The 12,956-nt window shown below is 36.4% G+C and overlaps 1 protein-coding gene across 1 annotated transcript in view; it reads left to right on the forward strand.

Moving 5' to 3' along the window:
* CNTN5 (contactin 5) overlaps positions 1–12,956 on the forward strand; it is a 643,923-nt gene that overhangs the window by 537,823 nt on the left and 93,144 nt on the right. Inside the window, exon 13 of the mRNA XM_023758835.1 lies at positions 1,323–1,443. Coding sequence (XP_023614603.1) covers positions 1,323–1,443 — 121 coding nt within the window. The remainder of the gene's footprint in view (positions 1–1,322; positions 1,444–12,956) is intronic.

The following is a 12,956-nucleotide window of genomic DNA, read 5'->3' on the forward strand; positions in this document are numbered from 1 at the left end:
ATAGTATACAATTAAATAGTTAATTTAGATGCTAAGGAATGAATGCCAAGGAAAAAACGTACAAAGTATTTCTAGAAATCATTTTCATTTTCATATAACTCATTGGTCTATTTCAAAATAAATGCAAACAGTTAATCTCTTAAATAATCATCAGAATACTGCCCTCTAAGGACAAATGCATTATTTTTAAAGGTAATTCACCATCCCATCAAAAATTAAAAGATCTCTTATCTGGGATACTTCTCTATAACATGCTTAAAACATTCTTTCATGTGTTCAAGCTGTTGGAGAGTGTTGAATTCTCTGAATATGTCATTTCAAGCTGCATGCATCTGCTCTCATTCCAGTCAATTGTTTTTTTTTATTGCAACGTGGAAAATGAAAAGTGTATTGGAGTTTTGCTGTGTCATTATCTGGAAAAAAAACAAAAACTACCTCATGAGTGAGTGATTGTAAATGCCAGATCTTTACATATTCATGGAAAAGGAAAGACGAGATTAGGTAATGAAAAGTTGCACCAGTCAGTCTGGAGTGTAGGGAGGACCATCACCAATCCCATGAACTGATACATCTAACAGATACTCTTCCTGGTACTATGGATCTCCCAACTGCATTTGTTCTTCAGCCATGTTCTAAACATCTTGCTCAAAACAAGAATCAGGTGTTTTGAGCTCCTTTGGGGTTTTGTATCTGCATTGATTAACAAAGACTCAGATTGATCCTGCTCCCCGATGGTTATGGGGGATTAGTGTTGTGGCAGCCCAGGATTCAGTTGTGGGAGGTGAAATCATGGTCATGGGAGGAATGCATGGTTTTGGGACCAGCAGTCTTTACTTAAGCACTGTCTCGTTCCCATGGTGTATTTACAAAAAGAATCACTCAATAAAGCCATACAAGATAATCTTTTCACTGCTGTCTTCTCAGAAGTAATTTTCACAAGCTGCTATTCCTTTCAATACTATTTTCTTGCCACAAAAAATAGTCCTGTCTCTGAATAGCAAAGAAATAATTTTTGCTCAATGATTATTTTTCTTATACTTTTAAAGATATGAATTTGTGTGCATATTTAAATATTTCTTAGAGATTATAGCTGCTAAATTATTATATGCAATATTAAATGTTCAAACCCTGTATCAGCAATTGTTGAAAACATAACTTCCATGTGTTCCTTAAACTAGGGCATGTTTGATTTCTGAATTGTTGTCTTATAAATTGTAAGGCCAAAAATGGGCCCTTAGACTAAATATGCAAAGTTCCCCTTAAACCACCTTGAACTAGGCAGATTTGCAACATTTTAAACTGGCACTTCATCCCTCTTTCAGCAAGCATCCTCTGCAGATTTAATGATCAGGAACATCCTTCTGATGCATGCTGGGAGATATGGCTGCAGGGTACAGACCACAGCAGACAGTGTGTCAGATGAGGCAGAACTTCTTGTTAGGGGTGAGTATGCTAATAGTGCAGTCTGAAGACATGATCACCATAAATTATCATACAAAGGAATTTAAATGCATGGACTTTGAGCACATCAGTACTGTGCATTTTACTTTCAATTTTACAATATATGTCATTTTTGCTTAACCTTTTGCCTTTGAAAATATTACATGGAAAACTGCTCCTTAGTAACAGACAAAACCTACAGCTCCAGCTTCAGGGTCCAAAACACCTTTAGTAATAAGTGGTCACTAAGTGTTTAATCAATTTAATGCCAAATAGAAATTGTAAACAGTTGAGCCACAAAGACCCTTGGAATACAGAGATAAAATGTGTTTGTGTCTTTATGTGCTTTTTTCAAATGCAAAGTCAGTGGAGCCTCCAGGCATGTGTTTCCTCCACTAACTTCTAAATTCTGCCTCCCCAGTCGGGAAAACTAACGGCATGCCTACTACAGTGGCATTTACAACTGTTAAGTCACAGGGATTTTTTAAAGTCTGAAAATGCCAATACAATTTTCTGTGCAGAAATGACAGTTAAGTGGTTTTTAAGTATGAACCAGGCTGCCAAATAGTATGACCCTATAAAGCTACACATCATTTGAATTAAGTAAATAACAGTACCAATTTCTTTCACCACATTATTTCTCAGTATGGGAAATGTAGCTGCTAGCATGCATTCTCTCTTTCTTCCTCCTTTCTTTCTTTCTTTCTTTCTTTCTTTCTTTCTTTCTTTCTTTCTTTCTTTCTTTCTTCCTTCCTTCCTTCCTTCCTTCCTTCCTTCCTTCCTTCCTTCCTTCCTTCCTTCCTTCCTTCCTTTCCTCCCTCCCTCCCTCCCTCCTTCCCTCTCTCCTTTCTTTCTCTTTTCCTTCCTTGTTTCCTTCCTTCTTTTCTTTCTTCCTTTCTTCTTCTTTCCCCCCTTTTAGCTTTTTATTGAGACACAAAGAACCTACAGAAAATTTTACAAATTATAAGTGTACAGATGTACATCCCAAAGAGAAATTACCAAGTGAACACACCATGAAACTACCATTCAAGACACAAACTACTAGACCATACCAGAATCTCACCTTATGCCTCTCCCTTTTGATCTTAATTACACTTTGTGTGCTATGCGTATTGCATGCTAAGACCCTTTGCATGATCTCTGCAAATCAAAATTTCACAATCCACAGCAGAAACGTATATCTTAGATTATCTTATTTCTTACTCACTTGGAGTGTTTTCCAATTATAATTTTTAAGAATTTATCAATATTATAAAAATCTTGAGCAAAAAATGTAAGGTATATAGTAAGATTCATCATCTCTTTGTTTTAGTTTTATGTTTCATCTAAGGCTTACTGATTGTTGGTAGTGCATCCATCATTGGTCCAAGTAAAATGTTGATTTGAAGCAAGTGTGTATCTGGGTGTGTAGCAGTTTATTCGTTTTTTTTGTGTGTGTTTGTTTCTGTTCAGAAGGTTGTTTGAACTTTTTTACAAGTTTTTATCAAGACTGTGTATCTGTATTGCCTATTATAAAGCAACAACCTTTTAAGGGCTCATCCTCTCACAATATTCCATTTAGCTAAAATTTTTCCTCTATGCCTTTCGAAGTTACAAGGCTCATGGAACTGCTCACCCCACACTGCAGTCAAATTTCTAGAAAATTGCTTTCTTCTCATGCTACAGTCTGTTTGAGATTATTTGTGTTTATTGTGTAGCACTTGCTCAGTAATTTAGAATGATGCCTCTGAAATCGGAGCTTTCTAAATGAGTCACACAGTTTAGATGCTGATAACGAGAAACTAGGTCTTTTTACAGGGCTGTGAGGGGCACATTTAAGCAGCAAACTAACATTCTGCTTTGTGAGTAAAATTAAACTCAACAGGGTTTAGAACATAATTCAGGTTCAGCTTTTTCATGTTCTGCTCTTTTAGCCTTTGGCTTTTTGCCTGGGAGATGATAAAAATGCATAAATTTTGGAATTATACTCAAGAGCAATTTCAAACACGTGGCTATTGTCTGAATATTCATGTCACATTCAGCTCAAACTTTCATTTGAAGTGAGTTTGATCAAGTTGCCAATTTCCTATTCTATATTTTCATTACTTTTCTAAAATTAGTAAAAATAGCTTGCCTCTCTGCTTGCTTGGCCTTAGACAATAAAAACTGGACTAAGGGTTCCGGATCTTCTTTTTATTTTTACTGTTGTTGTTTTTAAGTTAAGAATTCCTGGTAATTGAAGGAACTTGGGTGCTTGAATATTGGTGTTTTTAATGTTGGCTTGTGAAATAAAACTCAAAGTACTTTTTACCCTGCCATTTCTTCTCTCCCATTCCTTCATTCGTTGGTTTGTAAAACTGAGGCATTCTGAGAGTACAGGCCCCGCAGGACCAAAGCCGGGCATTCTAGGTGGAGTTTTTCTGATGCCGGCTACAATTCCAGCAGCCGAATCCCTAAAGCACTCTTATTCAAGTGTGAGTCACATAAGAATGGGAACAATAAAGATGATTCCGCCATCCACACTCTTGTACAATACCATCATTGAATTGTCTGAGTAGTCACTTTCCTCAAGGCTGAGAGTGAGGAATATTCTTGCCTAACACAGAATATGTTTTGTAGCCCTGTAGTTCTATTCCAGTAGAGATTTAGGGAGCTAAAAATCTACATTCCTCTCCATTGATGAAGCTACCTTTTTATCATCTCCTTTTCCATTAGAGATGGTCTATGAAATTCTGTTGTGCATCTCACCAAATCCTGTAATTCTTTCCCTGGCCCAGCAAGCACACCAGATTGGAGCTCAGATGTGCGGCCCTAACACCTCCCCACGGCCTATCTACAATCTGAGTGTTTCTAACCGATACGCTCCCGCTTCTTCTCCCATTCACTCCTTCACTGCTATCTCTCCCCCAGATGCTTGTTTCCACTGTTGCTTCTCTTTGCTTGTGAATGTCAGCGCTATTATTCACCACCTCTAGTCCACCATCATACTCCAGAAATTGAATTTTCCCATAAATAATCACCTGAAGCGTAAAATTGCTTGCTCTCATATCTTTAATATTCAGTGAACCGGCATTATAACAGCACCATGCATAATTTGGAGAACCATAATAGAAGTAATGAATATGTTAAAAGAACTTATTATCCTGGAATATAAAAAGAAATTAAAGCCACACCTGAACATCTGTGCACAGTTTAAGTCACTTATTCGAGTGTGATGTAGCAACAATAGAGAAAATAAGACAAGACTGTGCTATAAGGAACCTCTTTAAAGATGGGTAGAACTGCACTGTGTTATCCAGGATAAAGGCAGTAGACCATTAAGAGATAACCTCACTGAGGGAGATACACAATTGGTAAAGAACTGATACTTCCAAACAACATGAGAAGTGATCTAACACAACATAAAAGTCTCCAGAGAAAAGAGTGTTCGTTTATTTTATTTTACAAAAATGAATGTTAGAAATATGTCTCCCAAAGTGAACATAGGGTAGGAAACTATCATGGTTTAAATAATAAATGTGGTTAGCCAAGTTACGATAACTGGGAACCAGAGCATGAGCTCTGTCAATTCTGCCCAGAGGCAGAGGAAACATTAAAACTTTTACTTCTCCTTACAAGTTTTTTTTTTAATTCAAAATACTCTGCTTCTTAATGCAAAACAGTAGGTCAAGGAACCCTTGGAATAGTCGAAGAAGAATCAGTAATCTCTTGGTTCCTTCTGAATGCGCAGCCTATATGTCCTGTTCCCCCCAAACTTGGACAATTATCATTTCTTGAATTACAATTTCCAAGATAAATCAGACATGTATTAAATTGAATTTGAGAAGAAAGGATCCATCTCAGGATGTACCTTTGTTGAGAGACATCTAACTACTTCTAACCATTCATCCCTCCTCCCACCCATTACTTCGTATTCAACCTGGAGTTCAACCTGTCTTTCCAATTTACTTATTTTAAACTTTCCCTCAATCCAATTTCATTCTTTCCAAGAAAGATTTTTCCCTTGAATATTTTACCTTTAATCTCTCCCAATTCACTGAGTTACTCTTCACGGCAGAACTAAAACTATTAAAGTTTGAATGTTTTGTCAATGAAAGAAGTCAAAGGTATTTGTTGACTGTTCATTAGGCACCTACTCTGTACCAAGCACCGAGCTTAGCACTAGAAATGAAAAGAGGAACAGACCACGGTCTCAGCCCTCCTTGTGGCTCTATATCCACTAGTCACTGGTGTGGGAGACACCTTGGGAAAAGGGGTGAGAAACACCAAAAGTTAAGCTCCTAGATAACTTTGTCTTGCAGCGGAAATAATGAAATATAAGAAAAACATAAGCATAGCTACAGGGCCAGCTACATAATTTGTGAGGCCTGATGCAAACTGAAAATGCAGAGCCCTCCTTCAAAACTTGATAAGAATTTCAAGGCGGCGACAGCAGAGCATCAATCCAAGTATGGGGACCTTCTATTGTCGTGCCCTCTACCAGCCCTGCATCACTATTAAATTGTGTATTAATATCCAAGAATGAAAGGATGTTAGTAAAGGGAAGGGATCAATAAGAGCAAAGTTGTCTAACTCTCAGTTTGCTCATCTATAAAATTAGCATATCAGAGCCTCCTCAAAGGTTTTGCCAACTTTTTACATAAAGGATCTTTTTTATTATTCTACCCCATGATCCTTATGTTTTGAAAGGTCTTTTTTTTATTGTGCTGAACAATTCTATTTCAATTCTCACCAAAACCTCTTATCATCATGAGGTAGCTGGTGTTACCAAACTAGATAATTTAATTCCAGCCAACAGCAAAGAGGCTTTACATTTCAGCTAGTTGTGAAATATTATGTTTTGTTTTGTTTGCAAATAGCTGAAAACAACCTAAAGATACCAATTACCACCTGATGGAAATCACTTTAGAACCTTTGATTAAATACACTCCAGATTGTAAGCTGTAATTTTTAGTAATTTTCACTAGCAAGAGAGGAAAGAGAAAATTTTGAGAATTCTCTGCCTTTTGCCCTTGAAGGACGCAAGTACTGTCACTTTCCCAAACAAATAGAAAGGGAAACTCAAGCTCATTAGCAACCTTGAACATATTTCTAACATGCATTGATTTGAGAGGGAAAGCAGTATGAATGTGCTCCATCTTTACATCTCTCACAGCACCAGTCTTGTGACTCATGTAGATTCCAAATTAATGTAAATACATCTTTAGCATCTCACCACTTCAGAAAGTTTCCAACCTTTAAAATGCACAAATATATAAGACAAGTATCTTCTGGAAGATAGATTTTTGCCTAGTTTTTCTTTCCCACCTTTGATCTAATAATATGCACTAACTTTATACTTGAGAGTTTGCAGAACCTTCATAAGATGAAGTAATGTCCTGAAATCAGCCTCTGGTGAAAAAGGATCCGTAGTCACAAAATGTAAAGCTGGGTTTGCAAGTATGCTGTTATTTAGGGATCAGTGGAGAATGACAAATGTTTTCAGTGTAATTTTAATCTTAGTTAATATTAATAGTAAGTGAATTTACAAAACAGTCTATGCTTTAGAGCAGAATAACAGTTTTTTAGTTAATACATCTGTTTTTACAATACTTAAAAAAAAACACACACTAAAATGCAGATATAAAATATCCCCCCTCTTAAAGAAAATCAAATCTTATTTAAACAATGTCTTACTGGACTCCCTTGCATCATTATAGAAATTTTAGGTAACCGGTGTCACTAGTATTAGATAAAATTATTTAAATTAACTTATACCAATCACTTGCTTTTCTAGCTTACAATTCATCTAGGCTAATTCAATTGGCATCTATACAATTTATGTTAGACACTAAATATCAGTTTCTTTTCTCTTATGCTTCTCATATAGTTGCTTGCTAACCTATGGAACTTTCTTACAACTGACTAAAAGGTATTGGTTTTTGATCAGTCGTGAGTTTATGTGTGAATTCTCTGCACCACATTTAGTTTGGCTCCTTGAGTGACAGTTGACTGAAGCTACCAGACTGGCTGAAATGATTGGAGAGGACAGAGAGATGGCAGGTAGAGCTGCAAGTAAAAAACAAACAAATGTTGCTGTTGTGTACAGACAACCAATTGATGAAGACGAAGTTTCTTGTGTTTCCTTTGCTCAACAACTGCTAGAAGCTATCTTCTCAAATATTTCAGTTAACTGACTTGGGTATTTTGGGTTCCTTGATGTGAGCATTTTTCTATTTTGAAACAAAAACTCTGACCTCACTCTTACATTATGAGAAAATTTCTAGTCAACTGGGTTTTATATATCATACATATTTTTTAGTCACAAATTGTAAGGTGATCACCTTTAGCTATGTACTGTGTCACACAGACTTACCCTAGTTTTCTTATGTATCCATCCTCATATAAAAGTGACATTTACTACTCCTTCACATTTATGTAAATTTGTTGAGACAAGGTCTTCGTGTGTGTGGTTATGTTTTAAAAGCTGATTAGTCATTGTTCAGTAATTGCCTACTCTTCGGTAGGTGAGGACAGGTCTAGTGTGCAAGAGGAAGGCACGGTGAGATAGGATTGGGAATAAGTGCCTTCTGATGCCATGGAAAAGCGCTTAACTTTTGTGCTAGAAGTTATGGGTATTTATCAAAGAGCCAAAGCAGGAAAGGGACATGATTAGATATGCACTTTAAGAAGATCATTCTTAAAACTGTAGAGGGTGTTTCAGTGACGAGTGAAGCACAGTGGCCTGCTAGTAGACCAATTTGCAGGCTTTTGTAGTAACCCTAGCAAGTAATAAGAAGGTTTTGAAAAAAGGCAATGATAATGGAGATTGAGATGAGTGTACATAAAAAAAATAGGTGGAAGGAGAATCTACAGAACTTGGCTACGAAAAATGAGAAATAGGGGGCAAAGATGAATGCCCGTTGTAATGCTCAATTGTGTGTTCAATGGGAATGTGACCATGAATTTTGGTTAGACCTTGGAATACCAGAGTAATTATTAATGAGGCCCCTTTACTTTCCAAATAGTCCTGGTTTAGATGATAAAATATGTGGCCACCATAAGGAGAAAAATAGATTAGGACTAAAGGAACAGCATTTATTTAAGATAGGGCTCTCCAGAGAGAAATATCAAATAAACAAATAGAATTATGGCTATGGAGCTCAGGAGAGAAACACTGAAATTGAGATGTGGATTTGAGCATGATAAGATAGAAATGAAATGACAGAGATAGTATGTGAAGAATGAGACGGGGCAAGGGCTCAGGATGGAACTTCCAGAAACGCTAAAGTTGGAAAGGAGGAGGAAGCTACTAAGGAGATTAGGAAATACCTGCCAGAAAGAGAGAGAGTGATAATGAGAGAGAGAGAGAGAAGAGAGTAATTAGGAGGAAAGCCAAGGAAATCAAGTAATAAGGACAAATAAAAAAGAGAATTTCAGAAAGGAGCAAATAGGCAACAGTGTCAAATACAAGTAAAATAAGAACCAATATATACTATTGGATTGAGTACCTTGACAGCAATTGATGACCTTGACAAGGACAAATTCAGTGGAATGATGGATATAATAACAAATTACTGTAGGTGGAGGAAGGTAAGCAATAATGTATGACAGGTGGTGCAGTAGCTTAAGAAAAGCATGGGCTTTGAAGGTAGATAAACTATTTCACATCTCCACAAGCTCTTACTAGTTATGTGACTTTGGGCAGGTTGTTTAACTTGAACCTTTCTCGCTTTCATTCATTCCATTCAATATTTATTCACCAAAGATTTATAGAGCACATAATATCTGACAGGAACTGTGCTAAGAACCAGCTAACCATGAAAAACTTATGTCCTTGACATGGGCATACCTTTTTTTAAATATAATACCAGGAGTGCTGTTACAGACATATGAGCAGCACATTTTGCTTTCTGATCGTAAGCTCCATTAACAATAATAAAAACATTTAATTTCTTTCTGTATGCCAAGCACTGTGTTAAAGGCTTCATATGAATGATTTCACTTTGTCCATTTAGCATATCACATGAAAACAATATGAGAGGAGTACTATTTTTAGTTCCAACATGAAGATAAGTAATCCAAGGCTCAGGAGGTTTAGGAATTGTCAAATGTCACCCTAGTAAGTGCAAGAAGTGAATAGAGACCAGGAAAATTGATTTCAAAATAAGCATTTTAAATTAATATACTGCCTTCCATCCGTTGTCAGATTGTTCCCATTTTATTCATTATTGTATCTCCAGAACCTATTTAGTTCCTGACCTGATATAGTTCCTTACAACTGCTAATAAATACTGTGAGAGGGGGGAGAGAAGAAAGAGAAACAAAGGAAAGAAGAGGGAAGACAAAGAGGAAGGAAGGAAGGGGTGGAGGGAAGGAGTGAGTGACAGAAGAAAGAATCTTATAAAAAAACAAGGGAGTCAAGCCAGCATGGCTCAGTGGTTGAGCATCAATCTATGAACCAGGAGGTCACCGTTCAATTCCTGGTCAGGGCACATGCCCGGATTGTGGTCTTACTTCCTAGTGGAGGGCATGCAGCAGGCAGCCAATTGATGATTCTTTCTCATAATTGATATTTCTATCTCTCCCTCTTCCTTCCTCTCTGAAATCAATAAAATATATATTTTAAAGAAGAAACAAGGGAATGGAGTGATAAGGACAGCCTAGGAGTTAGAGAATTTTATCAAGGAGATGATATATGGGCTGAATTGAAAAACATGTAAGCATTTGCTAAGCCAAGTAAGAGAACAGAAGATACTCTACATCAGCTTGCAAATGCATCACTCTTTCACTCCCATCAGCCTCTAAGGATAAGCTTCATGTTCTGTAATCTTTCAAAGTCCCTAATCTTTGACCCCATGACCAAGAGACTCAACATTATTGATCACCACTTTCTATCTTATACCTTGTCCTAAATGACCACTAACCTTACTGCCAACTCTGAACTTCTTCTGACCCCTGTGTTTTGCCAATTATATAAAATATCAAAGTCTAATGTCTATTTTCTCAGAACATCTTGTGGCACTTTTTATCCAGACAATAGGTTTTGATCTAAAGGAATCACTCTGAACAAAATGCCACCAGGAATATTAAGCATCAACAAATAATAGACCTCTTCCCCCATGATCTCTTCTCATTCTCTCATTTTAAACTTTTCTTCCAGTTGCTACAATTATGAGACAAGGACAAAACTCCTAATTGCTTTAAAAAGTGAATCACCTTCTTTCCATTTGCTCCTGCTGTTCTTTCACATCTTTGATAATTTGTTGTTTCTTATCTGCTTATGGGTGAATTATGCCAAGAGTCATGAAAGCAAAACAATAACAAAAACAAACCAAAAAAAAGGTCTTTGATGTTCAGAAGGATGTCCTTAAACTCACCAATATTGCTTAGGCAGAATATTGAAAATGCACTTTGTCTGTTCATTTGTTTGTTTGAATTGTTTGGAAAAATCACCTTCCTTGTTCACTTTTCTTATGTTTTATATAGACACAGCTGAAAACAACCACCAATCCTTTCTAAAACCTGACCTTTTTTAAAAATCCTGAATACATTCTGTTTTCTGTGACTGCTACCTAGATTGTTTTAGCGTGTCTTTTAGTAATTTGTTTTCGTGTGGAGCCTAGAATACAGCCTTGTAGAGCACATATGTACTACATGGCCCCTTTTTGATAACCCAAATGAAGTCACAAAGAACCCAAGTTCTAAGCAAAAGTTTTGCTGAAAGTCAACCTAATGATTGATCACATCTTCAAGGAAGACGATGGAAAATAGGTAAGTTCACTTTAGTTTCTATCCCAAAGTCTTGTTTCATTTCAACCTATATTCCAAAATACTCAATTCTTAATTATTTTCTTGCTCTTGTGTAACACCAAACAACACGTATCCTGGTGTCTGACTGATTCTTCATCGAACAACACAAAATCCATGCAGACTGATCAGTGAGAGAACTGGCATTGATTGGAAGAAACTTTACTGACTTTTATGGCAGATTGAATTTTGTCCTCCTAAACACCTGGCAAAGGTAATGTCTCCGTTTCACTAAGTACTCCTTAATTTAGAATTACAAAGGCAATTAGCTCTCTAATGAGTTGGAGCATCTGGGGTGAAAGAGTAGGGAAAATATTGAATACCAGATGATATCTGTGAATGCCAAGAAAAGAAGAAAAAGTGATTTATTCTTGGTGGAAAAAAAAATCTCTCAGATTGATGATTTAAATCTCTTTTTTTCTCCAAAAAAGTAAAGTATATAGAACTTATTGCATGGTATATATAGTGAAAATCTAATTTGACCCATTAAATGTAAAGATTGGCAATCATGAGCACATGGGTCTCTACCCTATGTTATTGATTGAATATATCAGTAGATTTTACATTTGGAAACTTGTGAATCATTGCTGAGGTCCCTAAAAAGTAAGGGTGAATGGGAAAAAATAGTTCTTCGCTTTATAAAAACAGTTTATTAAAAATAGAAAATATCCTGTACAAGATTCACAGTAGGCAGGCATTGAAAAGCTGAGCTATAAAAGTGACAGCTGCAAGGTTATTTATTACATGGAGAAAATTAAAATAACATGAAAAGTATTGTGAAAGGTCCGCTGTGTTAGTGCTGCACACGGAAAAGGAAGGTCTTTGGGAACCAGAGCTCTTAGCATTGGAACTAGTTTATAGCTGGTGCTCAGTAAATGTTAGTTGAATCTCAAGCCCAATTTAAAAATCACCCACATTGTTAAAATGGCTGAGATAGTAACCATTTCACCCATTCCATACAGGGTAGCATTATAAAGATAACCGAGGCTGGAATTTGAATCTCACTCTGAAACCAGCTGAATAACCATAGGCAAGTCATATTACCTCATCTGGATACTTCATTTTTTAAATGGGGATAAAATATGTAATTTGCAGATTGAATAAGAGAATGAAAGGAGATTTCAAATGGAAGAAGGGTTCTTAGTAAATGGTAAATATTGTTCTTGATACTCTTAAGTAGAGGAAGGCTTTTTGTTTCCCTGATCTTTCAGATGAAGGAGATGAATCAGTGTTCTTCATGGTATGTAAGGGCAGGAAAATGGTCTACATTTATTCAGAAGGTGATTGTATCTTATTATTCACTGACTAAAATAGTCAATAATTTTCTGATTATTTTGTTCATCTTGTTCAATTACAATTTGACAATACATTCTAAAATTATTGGGAGCATTATGACTGCCTCTCCTTTCTCAGGTCAAATTGGCCTGTTGATAGGCATCATTGTGTTCCCCGCGAGTGTGCCATCATCAGGATAAATAAACTATGAAACCACTATCACGGCCAGCTCAGGATAATCAGTTAACTGAGCCAATGAAATCTTGCATCACTTTCCTGAAGCAGATTGCTTATAATAGCATGTATTTATATGCACTGAGCATTCTATTGTAAAGGCATCTGTCCTTGAGCAAGAACTAACTTAGTGTGCAAGGGAATTTCCCATATGTGACATAACACTGAAGAGCTTCAAGTTCACCAAAGGGATAAGACTGAGTAGAAAAGGTTAATTACACAATTTATATTTTATTCTA

The sequence above is a fragment of the Myotis lucifugus genome, unplaced genomic scaffold (genome assembly GCF_000147115.1).
Source record: "Myotis lucifugus unplaced genomic scaffold, Myoluc2.0 scaffold_139, whole genome shotgun sequence".
NCBI classification, from domain to species: Eukaryota; Metazoa; Chordata; class Mammalia; order Chiroptera; family Vespertilionidae; genus Myotis; species Myotis lucifugus.